At 40.2% G+C, this 17,112-nt stretch overlaps 1 protein-coding gene across 1 annotated transcript in view; it reads left to right on the forward strand.

Annotated features, from left to right (window-relative positions):
- Positions 1-17,112, forward strand: part of LOC115782672 (plexin-A1-like) — a 263,180-nt gene that overhangs the window by 110,399 nt on the left and 135,669 nt on the right. Inside the window, exons 4-7 of the mRNA XM_030732999.1 lie at positions 8,391-8,491; positions 10,126-10,249; positions 10,563-10,716; positions 13,971-14,070. Coding sequence (XP_030588859.1) covers positions 8,391-8,491; positions 10,126-10,249; positions 10,563-10,716; positions 13,971-14,070 — 479 coding nt within the window. The remainder of the gene's footprint in view (positions 1-8,390; positions 8,492-10,125; positions 10,250-10,562; positions 10,717-13,970; positions 14,071-17,112) is intronic.

Genomic DNA, 17,112 nt, shown 5'->3' on the forward strand with positions numbered 1-17,112 from the left:
AAATATGTGTCCCCAGCCTTTTCTGAAAGACTGTTTCTTAAGTTGACAACAGAAGAGGAAGTGCTGCTTGAAGTGTTGATGGCAGTTGCTCCTGTGCTCATTAACAGTCTGTGTGAAGCTCACTGGATGTGTTGTTGGTTGGACATGTAACATTTCCTCATGACAGCAGTAAGTTTGGAAACTAGAAAGTGCACATCACTATTAAGATGATATCTTCAAACCATTTAATGTATATGCATTGAATAAATGTAATAATTTTTTTACAGTACTGTGCAAAAGTCTTGATCCACCTCTCGTTTCTTTATATTCTGCTAGGAATAGCACTGTAATTTATTGAAACATGTTCAAACACACAATTCTAACAAGCTTGAAAGTTAATATTCATTCTTTAACACAGCCTGCATCCTTAGGCAAGTTTCCATTTTGTGTTTTTCTATCCAGGTATGTTTCTAGTACTTTGGCAGTGTGTTTGGGAACATTGTCATGCTGGAAAATGAAGCTGTTGCCAGTCAGATCCGTTCCAGATGTTACTGCATGGTGGATCTAAATCTGACAGAACTTTTCTATATTCATGATTCCTTCAGTTCTGACGAGATTCATAAACCAAAGATTTTACATTTGGATTCATCACTCCATAAGACCTGTTGCCACTCAGTATCACTCCAGTTCTTGTATAATTTAACGTACCTCAGCCTCTTTTCCCTCTTTCCCTTACTTAAGAATGGTTTCCTGACAGCCACCCTTCCACTGAGGCCATTTCTGATGAGGCTTCAGTGAACTGTACATGGATCAACTCGAGGGCCAGATGCATCTCTCAGGTCCTGTGTCAGGTCTCCTGTTTCTCAAGGACATGACTTTCAGATACTGTTCATCTGCTATAGGTCGTCCTTTGGGGCTGCCCTTTCTTGTCCAGTATAATCAGATTTTATAAGGACATGTTGTACACCATGCAGGGCTATGGCAATTTTTGGTTAATAGTTCAGGGAATCAATTTGTTGGTGCAAAAATACAGTTTTATCCCTCTCAAACTATGTTATGTTTGGCAGTTGTCATAGATTCAAGTAAAGAAATTGGAGCAAATTATGTGATTGTGCTGAAAGTGACAAAACGACACAATTTAAAATTTAAAAAGGTTCTTTGCTAAGTTGTCTGTTATTTGTAGACCCCACACTGTCTCATCCACAGTATTAGGTGCCTTTTTTATGCTTGAATAAGTCAACGGTCAGTGTTAAAGGATTTAATAATAAAAAAAAAAAAATCAGGCATGAGGACTGGACTGAAAATGAGTGAACAAGTAGCCAATGTCCAAAGAAAAACCTGCAGAAAACCTGGAACTATTGTTCAAGACCATTTTAAAAGTTATAAGAAAGTCCAGTTGCTTGGAAGCAAAATATTACAAAAATACAGGGTGGCTCAAGACTTTTGCACAGCACTGTAGGTCCCCACATTTCAACACTACTGATGTCCAATAAGTTAAAACACTTCACGGCAACTTTTTAAATCTTGAACTTGACTGCATTACTGGATGACATGACTCGACAGTGCGCTTTTACATATTTAGCATTGCGCCAACATATTTTTGGATGACATATCTGTCTCTCTACTAATACACAAATACAGATGCACGCACATCCTCGCTGCCTGTCAGCGACGGCAGAGAGATGACTGATCGGCTGATCAGGATGTGATTTGTGAGACAGTCAAACAGAGAGACAGTGAGAGCGAGAGGGATGGAGAAGTCTTAATGTGGTTCCGAGCAACAGCGTGACTTTAGTTTGAAAAAGAAAATGGGCTAAAGTTGATTTGTAAAATCTCAGTGAGTGAGAGCATGAGATAAATAGCGAGGAAGTCAAGAAGGACTTAGGAAGGCGTGCTAGATCATTTTAGTTTCACCGCTCGTGGAGATTGCTCGTATCAGATGCCATAAATCGTGCACATCGGTGGCTAAGAAGACAATTTCAATCATAGGTTTGGTTTTAAAAATCTATTTGTTTATAGATTTGGATGTGAAGATTAATCCCACTCTTTGATCATCTTTTCATCTTGCATTGCTGTCTGCTGGATACAGTAAATAATTTTGCTTAACTTAGCATGAACACTGGAAACAGGTGGAAACACGTAGCATGGCTGTTCACAGGTAAAGTTAGCATCTCTCAGGTGCAAGAGTGGCACAAAGTGAAAGATGACAAGGAGAAGCACATTAAAGAAGGCTGGTTTGCTGGTTTTGCTGATCATAGATTGTTAGTAGGGTGGTGCATTTCTATCACAGTCTCAACCTGAGCCTGCCAGTGTTCCCCTTTTTTAGCACAGGGATGTGGCTGCTACCTAAAGCTATTTGTAGGACTTATGCAAAGAAGAATGCAAGGATTCATTTTGAAAGATTTTGCTTTGCTAAGCTCTGTATTTTTTCTCCTTTCTCTGCCTGTTTCCTCCTAAGGTTGTGTCTCTCAGTGGCTACTTGTGATCTATGGCCTCATTTGCTGTGTTTTTGGCCTGTCCAGCCAAATTCATGACAGATGAGGGCATATCAGAGAGATAGAAAAGCAGAGGGGGGATGGAATTGGATAGACAAAAAAAATAAATAAATAAATGGATGCAATACATTTTTTAAAGAAGCACCTCTGAAACTGATATGAGACCTGTGCATTATTTAAGTGATCAGAATTATCTGTATTTATATGACATGTAGGTATCATCCAGCATAGCTTGTGTGTGTGCTTTGCATTGGTCATTTATACTGTAATTTACAGCAGCAGTCTGCTGCAGTTGTGCAGAGTCTCTTAATGGTTAAATACTGCACCTCACCATGTATATATGCTGCTCAAAAAAAATTATTGAAACATCTTTTTAATCAGAGTTTAGCATCAAGTCAATTAAACTTCTGGGATATTGATCTGGTCAGTTAAGTAGCAGAGGGGGTTGTCAATCAGCTTCAGCTGCTTCGGTGTTAATGAAATTAACAACAGGTGCACCAGAGGGGCAACAATGAGACAACCCCTGAAACAGGAATGGTTTTACAGTCAGAGGCCACTGACAGTTTTCCCTCCTCATCTTTTCTGAATGTTTTTCACTAGTTTTGCATTTGGCCAGGGTCAAATGGTGACGTGTCAGTAACTGTCTGGGGAGGCGTATCCATGTATGGGCAGACAGACCTCTACAGGCTAGACAACAACACCCTGTCTGCACTTGCCCAGACTATCGGTCCCTTGGGTCCTGGGTTCCTCCTGGTGCACGACAATGCCCGGCCTCATGTGGTGAGAGTATGCAGGCAGTTCCTGGAGGATGAAGAAACTGATACCATTGACTGGCCTCCACGCTCGCCTGACCTAAATTCGATAGAACACCTCTGGGACATTGGTTCTGTTCATCTGAGACTGTCAGGTTGCCCCTCAGACTGTCCAGGAGCTCAGTGACGCCCCTGGTTCAGATCTGGGAGGAGATCCTCCAGGACACCGTCCATCGTCTCATTAGGAGCATGCCCCGACATTTTCAGGCATGCATACAAGCATGTGGGAGCCGTAAAAACTACTGAGTACCATTTCCATCAAACGATGTGTCATCCTTTCACTCCTAACACATTACCCAGTCCATATCAGTATAAATGTCCAGCATGATTTTTTTTTCTCATTGAGATCTGATGTGCTTTAAAAATATTTCTTTAATTTTTTGAGTAGTGCATATATAGCATATCTGCCTGCACTTTGTCGCTGTAACGTGTGCGTTTGTACAGTAGTCTTAGAATTGGGCTTGCTGGCAGAATAACCCATCCATCAGCCTATTGTGTAGTGATAGTGCCTTATATTCCTCACCATATTATACAGATGGGACAATTACAGCTAGGCCTATAGCAGCAGCTAGCTTGGGACCAAAAGGGCCCCATATGTGGAATGAAACATCAGTCGCAATTACATTTGTGTGTCTTTCTCATCTATCCTTCCCTGTATTCCTCATTTCCACCCCCCCTCCATCCACCCCGAAACCACCACCCTCCTCCTTCCTCTCATCTGCCACTAGGCAAATTAAGAGCCTCTCTATCATGACCCAAATGAGAGTGGCTCATTTGTAGCAGTTATTTATTTGTAATAAACTCCCCCCCAATCATCTCCTCTGCTCTGCTCTCCTTCTATTCTCCACTCTGGAAACACGGCAAAAAAAGAGAAAAGGCATTTGAATGCTGCTGGGGATTTTTTTCCCCTTACAAACACTGTCTATTATCATTTGAAGACTAAAATGAATGTTGAAAATGGACATTTTCCCTCCGTGATCTCATTCTTTCTGTCTTCCTCTACCTCTTCTCCTAATTCCCCTGTCCTCCCCCACCCTCACCTCCCTCCACTGTCCACAGATGGATGTGTTTCCCTTCGGCAGCAGCAAATAGGCCACGGATGAAAATGCCATATTTAATATAAATAGGTGGTGCTCACTTATGTACTGTCTCGCTCACAAACACACACACCAATGCTCCCTAGCCACCTCAGTAAGACAAAGAGTCTTTGGCTGAGCATCTCCCGTTTCCCATCCCATTATCTGTTTTCTAAAACTCAATAATTGAACTGTTCCAATGGAATACATCATCTGGCCCACTATCACAAAATCCCATTGAATAAACTTCTCTCCCTGGCTATTGTGCTTGAGCGTGACATGTTTTTTCTTTCTTTCCTCCCTCTATCAGATAGGCTGTATTACTAGCATGGTATTTGTCCAGGCGCAAGTAATGACTGCAATTTGCTGCTATTTGGTGTCCTGTAAGAGGCCTGTGCCTCGTAATGGTAGCATTATAATAGTTACCAGGCACAGGTTACTATTACCATGCTATGAATCTGCCATAAGCTATTGTGTTCAACTGTACATTAGAGTGACACAGGAGGAGGATATGTACAGTCTGCACATGAAATAAAGGGATTACTGGCACCTAGTTGAGAGATGTGCTGCTTGTGGATACATGTACATTATCCCTAAAAGGAAAACAACAAATGGCTCTTAGCAGAGGATAGGTTTCCCATTATACTTTAATCCAGTTCTGCTTCTTTTATTGTATGGGAATAACTTTGCTAATATGCTTCATTTCCCAGATGGTAAAACTGGCCAGTTTTGCCCAGTGTCTACCATGTTTCCCACTTTCAGAGCCAAACATTTGATAATTAGCACTACATATGTAGTAAAATTTGCATACCTATTATGTAGTCACACTAGGGAAAATAATGGTTGGTGTTTGCAGCACGGCCAAAATTATTGCAAATGCGTGCAATGAATTTGCAATCTTGTTGCCTTTGAAATGGTTGCTTTGAAGACGGGGCAACCACTCGCAGTCAGCTGCCACCTTCAACGTGACTTTGGTACATCGAGACGGTGAAACAACAATAAGCAAATAGAAGGACTCATCCGCTATCATTCTGCTGTCGGTTTGTGATTGAATGGTGTCAAGCTGGCAAATACATGCAATTTATTTGTGATAAAATGGTAAAAAAAAAAAAAAAATTGCTTATTTGTTGCCATCTAAATTACAGGAAGGAAAATAACTACTTACATTTAAAGTCCAGCCAGACGGGCATTGATTTGAAACAAATGCAGAATGATAAACAATACAACCAGTTGGCAACCGACTGTAAAGAGATGTGTCTCAGGTGAGTTTGACTCATTGCAACATGTTGCCAGGTCTGCGTTTATAAATTAGACAACAATTATTTGCAAACCTTCACCAATCTGAGAGTGACTGCAGTGAGTCCGAGTCAGACGGCAATTGTTTATAGGCAAGTTGCTTCCCATCAGTTGACCTTTGCAGCCATGTTGTGATCAAAAGTGGTTGTCTAGAGGTGGAGGGTGTTGTACGCTCAACCTCTGGGTAACCAGTTGGTTGCTGCAAATACTTAAAATTGGTCACAGAATGTGAACAAATTCAATGTAATCACCTGGCAACCACTGATTGTTTCCTAGTTGCAGGGAGGTTTCCGTCCTATTTTTATTCGAGTACAACTGAGCCATTAAAATATTAAAGGAAAACCATGATACTTATACAGGGTTTATTGCAACAGGACCGCTTTTCTCTTTCTTGCTCTTGAGCTCTGATATTATTAAGTTTTGATGCAGACTCAGACTATTTTTCCCATCCTAGCCACAACTTGTGCAGCTCCTCTCCAAATGCTCTCCAGATGGGCATCAGAGGCTGCTTCAGGCGGTGAGAGTCATGTTGATTGGGGGAAGGATCTTGGGCAATGGAAGGTGTAGTAAGCAAAGCAACAGAGAGAGAGAACAGGATATTGGGAATTTTTTGAAGTATATTGACATTAAAACCAACATATGCATTCGTGTCTGATCAATCACGCGGCAGTTGTTCAAGCATAAGACATGAAAAGACCATGATTCAATGTTTGAAGTTTGATAAGTTGAAAAACGCTACAGTGACGGTAGGGTTTCCTCTTTGAAGGTTTTTCCACTGCTGTGCCTGCAGCTGCCATTAGAATTCACCCTCACCACCTTCCAGCTCACCTGGTATGCCTCCTGCTTCTGCAGTGTTATTGATGTTGTACTTGGCCTAACTGAGGAAGCTGGAGGTGTGTGCGTGTGTGCGCGCGCATGCATGTCCTCGTGTGTGAATGCATCTCGGGTGGTCAGTGATGTATTTAAGAATTTAACAACTGCCCCAGAAAACTTGTCTCAAACTCTCAATTTAGCCCAAAGAGTAACTTTCTCACCGGTGTGTGCTTGTGTGTGTTTGCCTGAGGCAGTTTCCTGTCTGCCAGTCTGCCTGTCACTGCCAAACAGCATCCAGTTAGCTGAGATAAAATATACAGATTCTGATACGCTGCAGATTACAGAATCATAAAAGAAGAAGATTAAACCTGAATATGCACGAGTATGATTAAAGCATTTCGTAAGGGATAATTAGTCAACTTTAGAGTTTTCTACAATGTGGGCATAATCCAACGTAACTTGTCCTTCCTGATTATCTTGCAAACAGATGGTGAGGGCGGTAGCATACAACATGCCTGTTTAATGATATCTGCAGCTATCTGTGGATTTCTTAATGATAATTTCTGCCTGTCTCACCGTCTGCACTGATGTTCAGATACTTCTTTGGTTGCAGTTTAAGAGACAGATACATTTGGACAATGTTGTTTGATGTCCTTGTTGGTAACAAAGTTCCCCGGTTTCACGAAAGAGATCATTAAAGTTTCATCTCAGTGTAATCGTGCCGAGGCACAGATGGCAGCTAGTAGAGATTTAGGGAACAAAAAGGAGTAATCCTTGATGTTTATCTTAATGGTGTTAAGTACGATGCTGTAGCCTTTGTAAGGAATTTACAAGCATGGGGCAAACTTAGTCCTGTTATGAAAACATGTCAGTCATATGTTAGATGTATAAATGAAAGTCATGCATTTGCGTATTGCTCGCTTTTCATTGGAGTGCTGCAGGCACCTTGTTTATGTAGTTTTGGAAAGCTCTAAGGTTCTATAAAGAATGAGGGAGTGGAGTAAGTGATGTTGCTGCAGAAAAGGCCTTAAAGGCTTACACTACTAATTTTGAATGCGCATCTATTAATTTGATAGACTTGTAAGGGACTCGTTAAGAAAAGAATGTTCAAAATTAACACAGCAGAGGCAACGGTATACTCACAAACCAAAAAAGTCAGCCTCTTGGTGGCGCTAGATGGATTCTCAGGTGATTGCCAAAATCAGTAGGTTGACTTTGATGCTCTAGGATCAAATGAAGCAGTAATCCTTCCACTGGTTATTGATCCAGTAGTTACTGCATAGACAGTTCCACAGAGCAATGTGCCTAGCTTGGCTATATGTGTCTAGTTCCAGCTCATGTCAGAATAACCCTCGTGTCACACACAGGCTGCACAGCACTTCTTATGGGGAGTGTGAATCTGATCTTGATGATCAGATTAGTGCCTCTAATCCAAAAGGGCTAAGCTGATTTTGATGCATACAATCTGTGAAGTGCTCTCAGATCTTTTCGCTTCCAATAAATTACAACCGAGTTTTATTCTTCCGCGTGCAAGAAGGAAAAATTATCAATGTCTAAAAATACATAAATTGTTTGCTTGCATCAGAACTGTGGGCAGCACACACTATATGTATTACAGAGATAAGTTCTTCAGAGGGTGTGTGTTTACATGTTTGTAAACCTCTACTTTTCTCCCTTTAGCTACCTTTATATGCAGCAGTATGGAGTTGTAAGCAACACTTTCAGAGCTGTTTATCTCTGATAGTCACAGTGGGCTTGTTCCTTTAATCTCATGTTCCACACGCAGGACACCTCCAGTAGATCCTGTTTATACCAAGCCTCTATAGTATAAGCTGTTTGAACGTGGTGTAAACAGGGTTTCTGTGCAACATTACCCAGGTATGTTTGCTGAATGCGTGTTTATATTTTCTCCTTCCTAGGTCACCCGTGTACCCGTGGAGAGCTGTGAGCAGTACACTTCCTGTGGAGCCTGTCTGGGATCAGGGGACCCTCACTGTGGCTGGTGTGTGCTGCATAATGTGTAAGTGCAAACTCTTTACTGCGTTGTATGGATGCTGTTATTCCGGTGGGTCTGCCACTTCAAGAGAGTTGTGAGTTCTGCCTGTTTGTGGTAACCACATTATGAAGACCTGGTTTGGCGCTTTTTAAAGTATATTTAGATAAATTAATCTGTCTTAGACCAATAATTGACAATAACCAATAATGTGTTATTGTATATCCACTACAAGCACCTACACTGAGGCTTAACCCTTTATAGCTTTATAGCTTTATAGTTGTTACTGTAACTGAAAACCTTTAAAAAGTCTCTCCTTCCTGTAATTATTCGTACATATGGCAGAGAAATTGAAAATCTTGCTTGATTCTCACCTTTGCACACCTGGCCAGTTGCTGCAGAAATCATGTCAAAACCAGACCCCCAAATTCCAGCATCAGCATCAGCAAACTGACCCCCCCCCCCCCCCCTCCACAGCCCACATTAGCTTCAATATTCCACTAATTTTCCAAGGATGTAATTGCAGCCCAAGGAAATTGGCATTTTCTCTCCAGTAGCCACTTTCTACAAAGTTGTTCTGGTAATTTGCTCAGAAACACTTGCATATAGGAATTGACCATTTATGGCTAATTATATTGTTTGATTTAGTGGAAAAGGTTCTACTCTCAAAGGAAGCTCTAAAAGAATTCAAAAGGCAATGAGGATTCGGCTGGGAGATCCAATTCCCCTTCACAAATACATGCAGTAATTAGACATTAGAGCGTAATTAAGTCAACATTACCAAATGTTTAGTGCATAAGGACGCTGGGTGAAAAAAGCTATGCCACAAAATACTTTTGACATCCAGGTTTCAGCGGCGCAACAGTGAGAAGTGTGAGGTCGTAAAGGACAATATGTACACCAGTGTTAATATGATTGGGAATTTCTGGTCAGCTGGTAGCCAAGCAGCTGATGAATGAGCCACTGATGGCGAAGCATGAATGAGCAGCTGGTGCCAGTCGGTGGATGCAAATACAGCATCAGTGCTCTGCCTGAACTAATGCTGTGCTCTACATGTTTATCGTCTATTGGACTTTATGTTTGCCTGTTATGCACGATCAGTCGTCGTGACGGATGGTTTTTCATGTTATCAGTCCACGTAGACTTTGGTAAACCGTAGCTTTGATTAATGCAGTGCCTGCTGTAGTTCCAAATAGGCATATTGATTCACAAACACGATAACCACACTACGGTCTTTTTTCAAGCTCCCTTAGTCTTCCACAAAGCTATTAAGAAAGTGCTGAATGTGTGGTTGTCATGTTATCATTAACGCATATTCCTGTTTCTCCTGTATTAAACCTTTAACTGCATAGGTTGTTTATATGCACCCTCGCAATCTACTTCTAATTTCCATGCATCTGTGCACCCACTAATGAACAGAGTCTCAGCATCCTGTGGGTTGTCCAATAAATGCTGCATATTGGTAATCTCGTTTTTTTCGCTTCCCAAGTGAGAAGTGCTGAGCAAAGCCACATTTTGACCAAATACTTTTTGCCGTGGTACTAAATAAAATTTACTCTACATAAACAAGTACAACTAGGAAACAGGACTAATGTGGATTTCATGTACAAAACAGGTATTTATTGCTCAAAGGTTTTTGTGAATATTGTCTCCTTCTCTAGATGTTCGAGGAAGGACCGCTGTAAGCGAGCAGAAGAGCCTCAGCGGTTCACCACCAGAGCTGAACAGTGTGTCCGACTTTCCGTCCAACCGGACACAGTCTCTGTCACCATGTCAGAAGTGCAGGTACAGCGTGCTGTCCAATCTTGTATATCTGTTTAGATATTGTATGTACGTTGTGTGAATTTATATGTGGTCTTTTATAAGAAGAGTGGGGTGAAGATAGATGGACAGGAAAAATGAATGAGACAGATGTGAAACGAGATTAAATAAAGCTTGTTTTGTGTCGTAGCAAACAGTCATTTTGAGTATGAGCTGAAAAGTGAGTTCAGAGCCACATGTCTGAGCAGCATTTTCTGCTTTGGGGCATTACTAATGAAGGATATTGATTTAAATTTCTGTTGTGTCTCATCTTTCTGCTTTCTGTCTATTTTCCCAGCTTGTGCTTCAGACACAGAATGTTCCCAGTCTCTCTGCAGGAGTAAACTGCTCCTTTGAGGACTACGTAGAAACGGAAGGACGCATCTACGGCGGACGTATCTATTGCCTGTCTCCTTCTACAAAAGAAATTGCCCCCATCACACGAGACCAAGGTAGCCAAAACAACACAAAAGATATGAAATCATAGTCTGACTTTTTGGGTTTGTTCCACTCAAGACAAAATGAAACCCCAAAGAAATTTAAAAATAATCTTTAATATCAGTTAAATAAATAATAAAAAAAAGAATGCATACATGTCTTCAGGTGACCTCAGTAGGTCACTTGATAGAGTTGGGGGAAGTCTCACAGTGGTTAAACCCGAAAGCAGTCATTGGAATGACCCAGGCCTTTTTTTCACACCTTGGCACATGTGATTATGCACATGAACAACGGTGGGCCAACAAACACCTCCAGGGGACTACCCCCCAGTCCCAGTACCTGGGACTCTCCACCAATTGGTTTTAGAGCTGAATATGTTTTTTTTGGATGAGAGGTGGAACATCTTCAAGAACCCTTAAAGAAGTCCAGCAGCTTTTTTCAAGCTCTAGAGGCTGCCATGACCTGGATGACCGAGAACCTACACAGACACAATGTACAGTAAAAAAAAATAATAACTTAAACAAGAGCTTTTGAAATAACTGAAAAATCATTTAAACTCTATTCATGAATTTATAAAACATCCATCAATATGTTTTTTTTTTAATAACTGAAAATGCCTGACACTCTTCTGAAGGTGTCCAGCTGGGAGAAGCTACCTGAGAGCACTTTTGAGTGGAGAGCATCTTTTTAATTTCAGTTGATATACTTTAATACAGAATCTGGGCAACCACACAATAAAAGGCTATTACTCAGATACCTTGTCACATTTCTCGCCTTTTCAGCAAAATATATCATGAAAATGTGGCACTACCATTTGAAACATTAAAAAAAAATGCACCGGCTGCGCGATTACTCAAACTCATGATCTCACCTTTTTGGGCCCATTTCTTTTCTTACTGAGCTAAGTGAGTTTGTACTCAAGCAGTTGCATCCCTGGATTTGTGATGCTAACAGTGAGGCAACAGGTGTAGCAGTCCGACACATTAAGACAGACTTTACATATACATTAACATAAATGACTTAAAAGTATCCATCCGGTAATGCTAGTCTAGAAGTTATGTGGCCATCTACTCACAACCATGTATTAACCAAATTAGTTAGAAAAAAAAAAACAGATAGCTGTGTTTATTTCCTTCATTGCAATAATCTGATCTATGTGTCTCACGTTGTAAGAGATGGTCTGACTAGACCTCCTTTATAGGTAAAAGCAGTGTCAACATCTGTCTGTCTACAGTTCAGTTTTCGCAGTCGTATGGGAACCAGTTTTGACCAGGGCAGTGTCAGGGTTTCAACCATGTTTACTGTGTAGAGGCTTCTTAAATCTGCTGCAGTTGGACATATTATTAGATTCACAGGGTGTCACTTTTTGCATTTGTACATTTCGTACTTCTACAGTAGCAAACTTTTGTTTTGGGTAGAGGATGACTCAATTGCATTATGTCTATTTCGGTTGAGCAGTTTTGTTTGATGCTAAATATAAATTGTTTGCTTAATTTGACAGTTTACTCAACTGTGTGAAACACAAGACATTTTTCTCTTCAGCTGTAATCCATTGCTTTGCGATTATCAAAATTAGAATAAGCACATTTATAAACTTACTGCTCATGAATGTATAAAGACGCCTCGAAGTGTTTCCTCCTCTGAGTAACTTCTCTAATAAATTGATTCTGCTCACAGCTCTTTTTACTCTTCAGAAGAAATGCTGTCTCCAAAATTACAGCTTTACAGGATCAGTGAAAGCATATACATTGACTAGGATTGAGCTGATCCTGGGGTCATGAAATATTTGTCACTGTAAATGATGGGCCTATGGAAATATAGGCATATAGAGTAGAGCAGTGGTACTCATACTCATTCATAATGAGTAATACCTCAGAAAATATTTGGCTATTAAAGTACCACCCTTATGACCTGTGTTTTGCTAAAAAGTGATTTACAGTATTTGCCAGGAAATGAGTGCCGCTATTTAAATTGCTGTAAATGACATGTTCACCTATAATTTGTGAAATGTGTTAAAAATATTTCTCATGAAGGTACAATAGCACAGAGTCATAAAGATATTTGCAAAACAGGTAATTTCTTCATTTTATATAGAAATCATTCGTACATCCTGTTGATTGCACTCTTTTTACCAATATAAGCAAAGACATTACACATAAAAGCAACAGAGAAACATCGAAAGTCCCTTGATGGCAGATGATCACTAACATCGGCACCTCATAGCCAACATGTGGTTATTACAGTAATTTTACTCACGCTGTTGCAGGACATCTGCAAATTTGCTCATTTGCCCCTCGACACACACACACACAAACACACACACACACACACACACACACACACACACACACACACACACACACACACACACACACACACACACACACACACACAAACACACACACACACACACACGCACACACACACACACACACACACACACACACACACACACACACACACAAACACACATACACAGAGTAGAGAGCGGTGGAGGTGTTGGAAAAGGTCAACACATTTCAGACGTGTCAGTAATGATACTAATTTTAAAGGGTTTTAAGCTAACAAATAGGCTAGCCTGGTACGCATTTAGCCTACTGGGTGATATAAAAATGAATGTACTGTTTCAAAAAAGACAAAATCTAGTTTAAACTAAATTTCAGTGATCCCGCTGTTCAGGATTTTTTTTAGATATATATTTTTAAAAAACAATTATTGAATCTAAAAAAAAAAAAAAAAAAAAAAATTCCCATGTACCACTAGAGGGAGGCCACCTACTACCAGTGCAACACGTACCACTAGTGCAACACGTACCACAGTTTGAGAACGACTGGAGTTAGTATAGCACAGGTGTCTCAAACATACAGGCTGGGGGGGCAGAACTGACTCACAATAGGGTCCAATCATGTCCACTGATTTGAAGATTGCAAAGACGGCATTAATAATTCCAGTTTTCCAGTGAAATGCACTGCTATTCCTAGTGTGATGACGCCAGCGTTATTTTATGGAAGAGTACTTCTTGATCTTGACACACTTCAAATAACTAAAATGTAAAATGATATTGTTGACTTTGTACCTGTAATGTTCCACTGATCTGTGATCTTTAAAAGTTAATGTAGACCTTCTTTACATTAAAAGAAAGTGGATTTATTCATTTGTTTGGATATGTTATTGTGCAGTAGTTTTTACTGGTCTGGCCCACTTGACATACTCTATAGAGAAAAACACTAATTAATATACAATGTGTTTGTTGTGTTTGTCTTTGTAGGTGACCGGCGTATAATAAAGTTGTATCTAAAGTCGAAGGAAACTGGGAAGAAGTTTGCCAGTGTGGATTTTGTCTTCTATAACTGCAGCGTCCACCAGTCGTAAGTAGAGAGTTTGTTGCTAAGTAGGATGGGAAGAGAAAGGGATAAAAAAAAAAAAAATTGAATCTGTTAAACAGCCTTAATGCTATTTTAGATAGCTATTGAGGTTTCTCATGTGATATCATACACACATTGGTCAAGAGTTCTCCACCATATTGGATGTGATACAATTGCCGGATGCAAGGGAAACGTGTATTCCCCAACTAATTGACAGTGTTTCCTGGATGTTGCTGGCTCACAACCTCTCAGGGAATACTAATTTTTCCCTCACGACTGGTGGGTGCCTGATGGTCGCGACCTGTGTGATTGGGGTCTTATTTACTTGATCCTACATTGTCACCATGATTGTTATGTGTCCAAAGTGGAGGACAAGTTAACAGCATGTGGTTAGTGCTCACGTGGACAGTCGTCAGATGTCCGCAAAACTTCAATACAATGATATTACACAGCTGGTCAGATGCACATTGGTGACCAGCAATGAGTGACTGGAGTTCCAAAAGAAAAAAAGTGCTAAAATACTGCTGCTTATTTGCAGGTGTAAATAATTGGTTTAATATGGGAATCAAGAGAAAAGCATTCAACCTTTTCTAATTCAGTATTCAATGTATTCAAGCTTTTTACAAATCAATTAGTTAATTAAATCTAAAGCAATGAAGGGACTACTGGTGAGTGAAATAATAAATCGACTCTTAACCATGCAAGACTTAGAAGAGCAGCCAAGCTTGGGAGGCTAAAATATGTCACTTGTGTTTCTAGGAACTGTATTATGCCTAATTTAAGTATAGGAATACTGATAGACTTTTTAAATCTGTTTTGAAAGGAGCTTTTTTATGTGCATGGATAAGTCTGTTGCTTAAAAAAGAAGCTGCAGAGAAGGAAACAAGGAGAGGCTTATATACTGTCTTTCTATAGGAAACATTCAAATTTCCAAACCACTGACATTATGTGCATATTGCTTAAAAGTTGTCTGCCATATTGGACCTGATGCAACCACCGGTTACGAGGGAAAAATATGTATTCCACAAGCAGCTGCCGAGTGGTTCCTGGAGCTTGCTGCTAGTGACCGAGTAAAATCAGTCCTTAAGAGCGTCCAATACTAAAAACATGCTTGTGATTGCTTTGGCTGCTAGCAGATTCACCGTGCTCACCGGTAGTTAGATGCAGACTTGTCTTCAAACACTTGCAAACTACTAGAACAGCAGTAGTAAATCTTTAAAAAAAGTGCAACAGGAACCCCAAGTCGAGAACATTCCCCTTCAAAGTAAAAGTTGTGCCTCAGCACCGTAGCCAACATGTGTCAACAGGCGCAACTGTTGTTTTGAGGGCAAATTGTCAGTTTCTCTATTCAATTCAATATATATTGATATAGCGCCAAATCACAACAAACAGTCGCCTCAAGGTGCTTTGTATTGTGGGTAAAGACCCTACAATAATAAAGAGAAAACCCAACAGTCAAAATGACCCCCTATGAGCAGCACTTGGCAACAGTGGGAAGGAAAAAGTCCCTTTTAACAGGAAGAAACCTCTACGATTCAGAGAGTAGTTGGCAAGTGTTTGCAGACAAGTTGCTGTGTTCAATTCAGAATGTGTCAATCTGCTAGTGATCAAAGTAATTGCAAGGAGGTTTTGCCAACTGGTCAGACATTTTTCATTAGTGACTGGTGGTTAGCAGTAGGAATGTCTGTGACTAGTTGACTAGACGTTTAACCATGGCTGCCCTTGGTAGTTGCCATCAGAAATACTAGTTGTTTAAACATGTTTATATTTTATGAATGTACAATGGCAGTTACTGGTTCAAAGATGTTATAGTGTCATCAGCCACTACCTGAGGTTGTAGGCTGTTGGTTCTCTCTGTGAATACAAGCTGTAAAAAGATGGCAGCTGTGCTAAAAAAGCTATTCTGCAGTACTTTGTAAATAAAAAATAAATAAAACCAAGACTACTGCTGCTAGCTCTGTTAAGTTTAGCCAAACTCTGCAAACTAATCTGGCACTGTGTGTGTTTACAATGTTATACACAGTTTAAAGTGGCACACATTTTAGCAGCATTTAACACATGATTGAGTAACAAGGAGCAGAATTAACAGTTTCATATAGCTTCTAAAATATTCAAGAAATATTATTTGGCCAAAGTTTAATTTTGTATATTTAAAGTGTGCTCAGTTTTAAAATGGTTTCTGAGGACTATTATTAGAAGGCTAGTCTATTTTTTTCTTCTCTCGTGTAAACGACTACTGAATTAGTCACCAGGAGTACTCCTAGTTCTCAGAGGATCTGACCGGTCTCTAGGCCTGTGTGACTTTAGTGATTGATTTCACTGCAAGTGCCGGCAACCTTCAGCTACTACTAAGAACTGAGTGGAGAATACAAATTTTTTCCTGCGTGACCGGTGGTTGCCAGATGGTCACGGACTGGTTTCTAAGCCCGTGTGACTGGGACCTTCTTACTTGACCCTGTATTGTCACATGTCCAAGATTTTCTGTTAAAACCAGATTTCTTTGTTGTTTTAAAACTAATTAATGTGAAAGCTCTTACAAAGAACACTCGGATTTTTGGTTGTGAAGTTGTACGTTTTTGTCTTAAAGTTCATTGTTGATAAAGCTAGCGCAGCTATTTTCAACAGTTCTAGCAGGCTTAGCTATTTTCAAGAGCTAAGCCTGCTAGAACTTGCCACCATCCATACTGCACCAACTTCTAAATGTGTCATTGCTTTCACTGCTAACTGGAATTGTCAGAAATGAGTGAATAAATTTCTATGAAAAACTCCTGACAATTTTTCTGTGGCACTCTTCTCCGGACTAACACGGGCAGGAGCTCAACAATGTGATTGTGCTGGATTGAAATCCCGCAAATACAGGCTTAGACTTTAAGTTGTTGGTCTAAAAATAGTTCTCTCAATCTGTTTAGTCTCAATTGTGTGTTTTTTTTTCTTCTCACACCAGTAAAGTAGATCTTCATTTGCATACACAGAAAGGGGCGGGTGGGCGCTATTAGAGAGAGTGACAGAGTACTGAGATCAGCCTGATAATGAATGAAGAATGTG

The sequence above is a fragment of the Archocentrus centrarchus genome, chromosome 7, assembly GCF_007364275.1.
Source record: "Archocentrus centrarchus isolate MPI-CPG fArcCen1 chromosome 7, fArcCen1, whole genome shotgun sequence".
Lineage (NCBI taxonomy): Eukaryota > Metazoa > Chordata > Actinopteri > Cichliformes > Cichlidae > Archocentrus > Archocentrus centrarchus.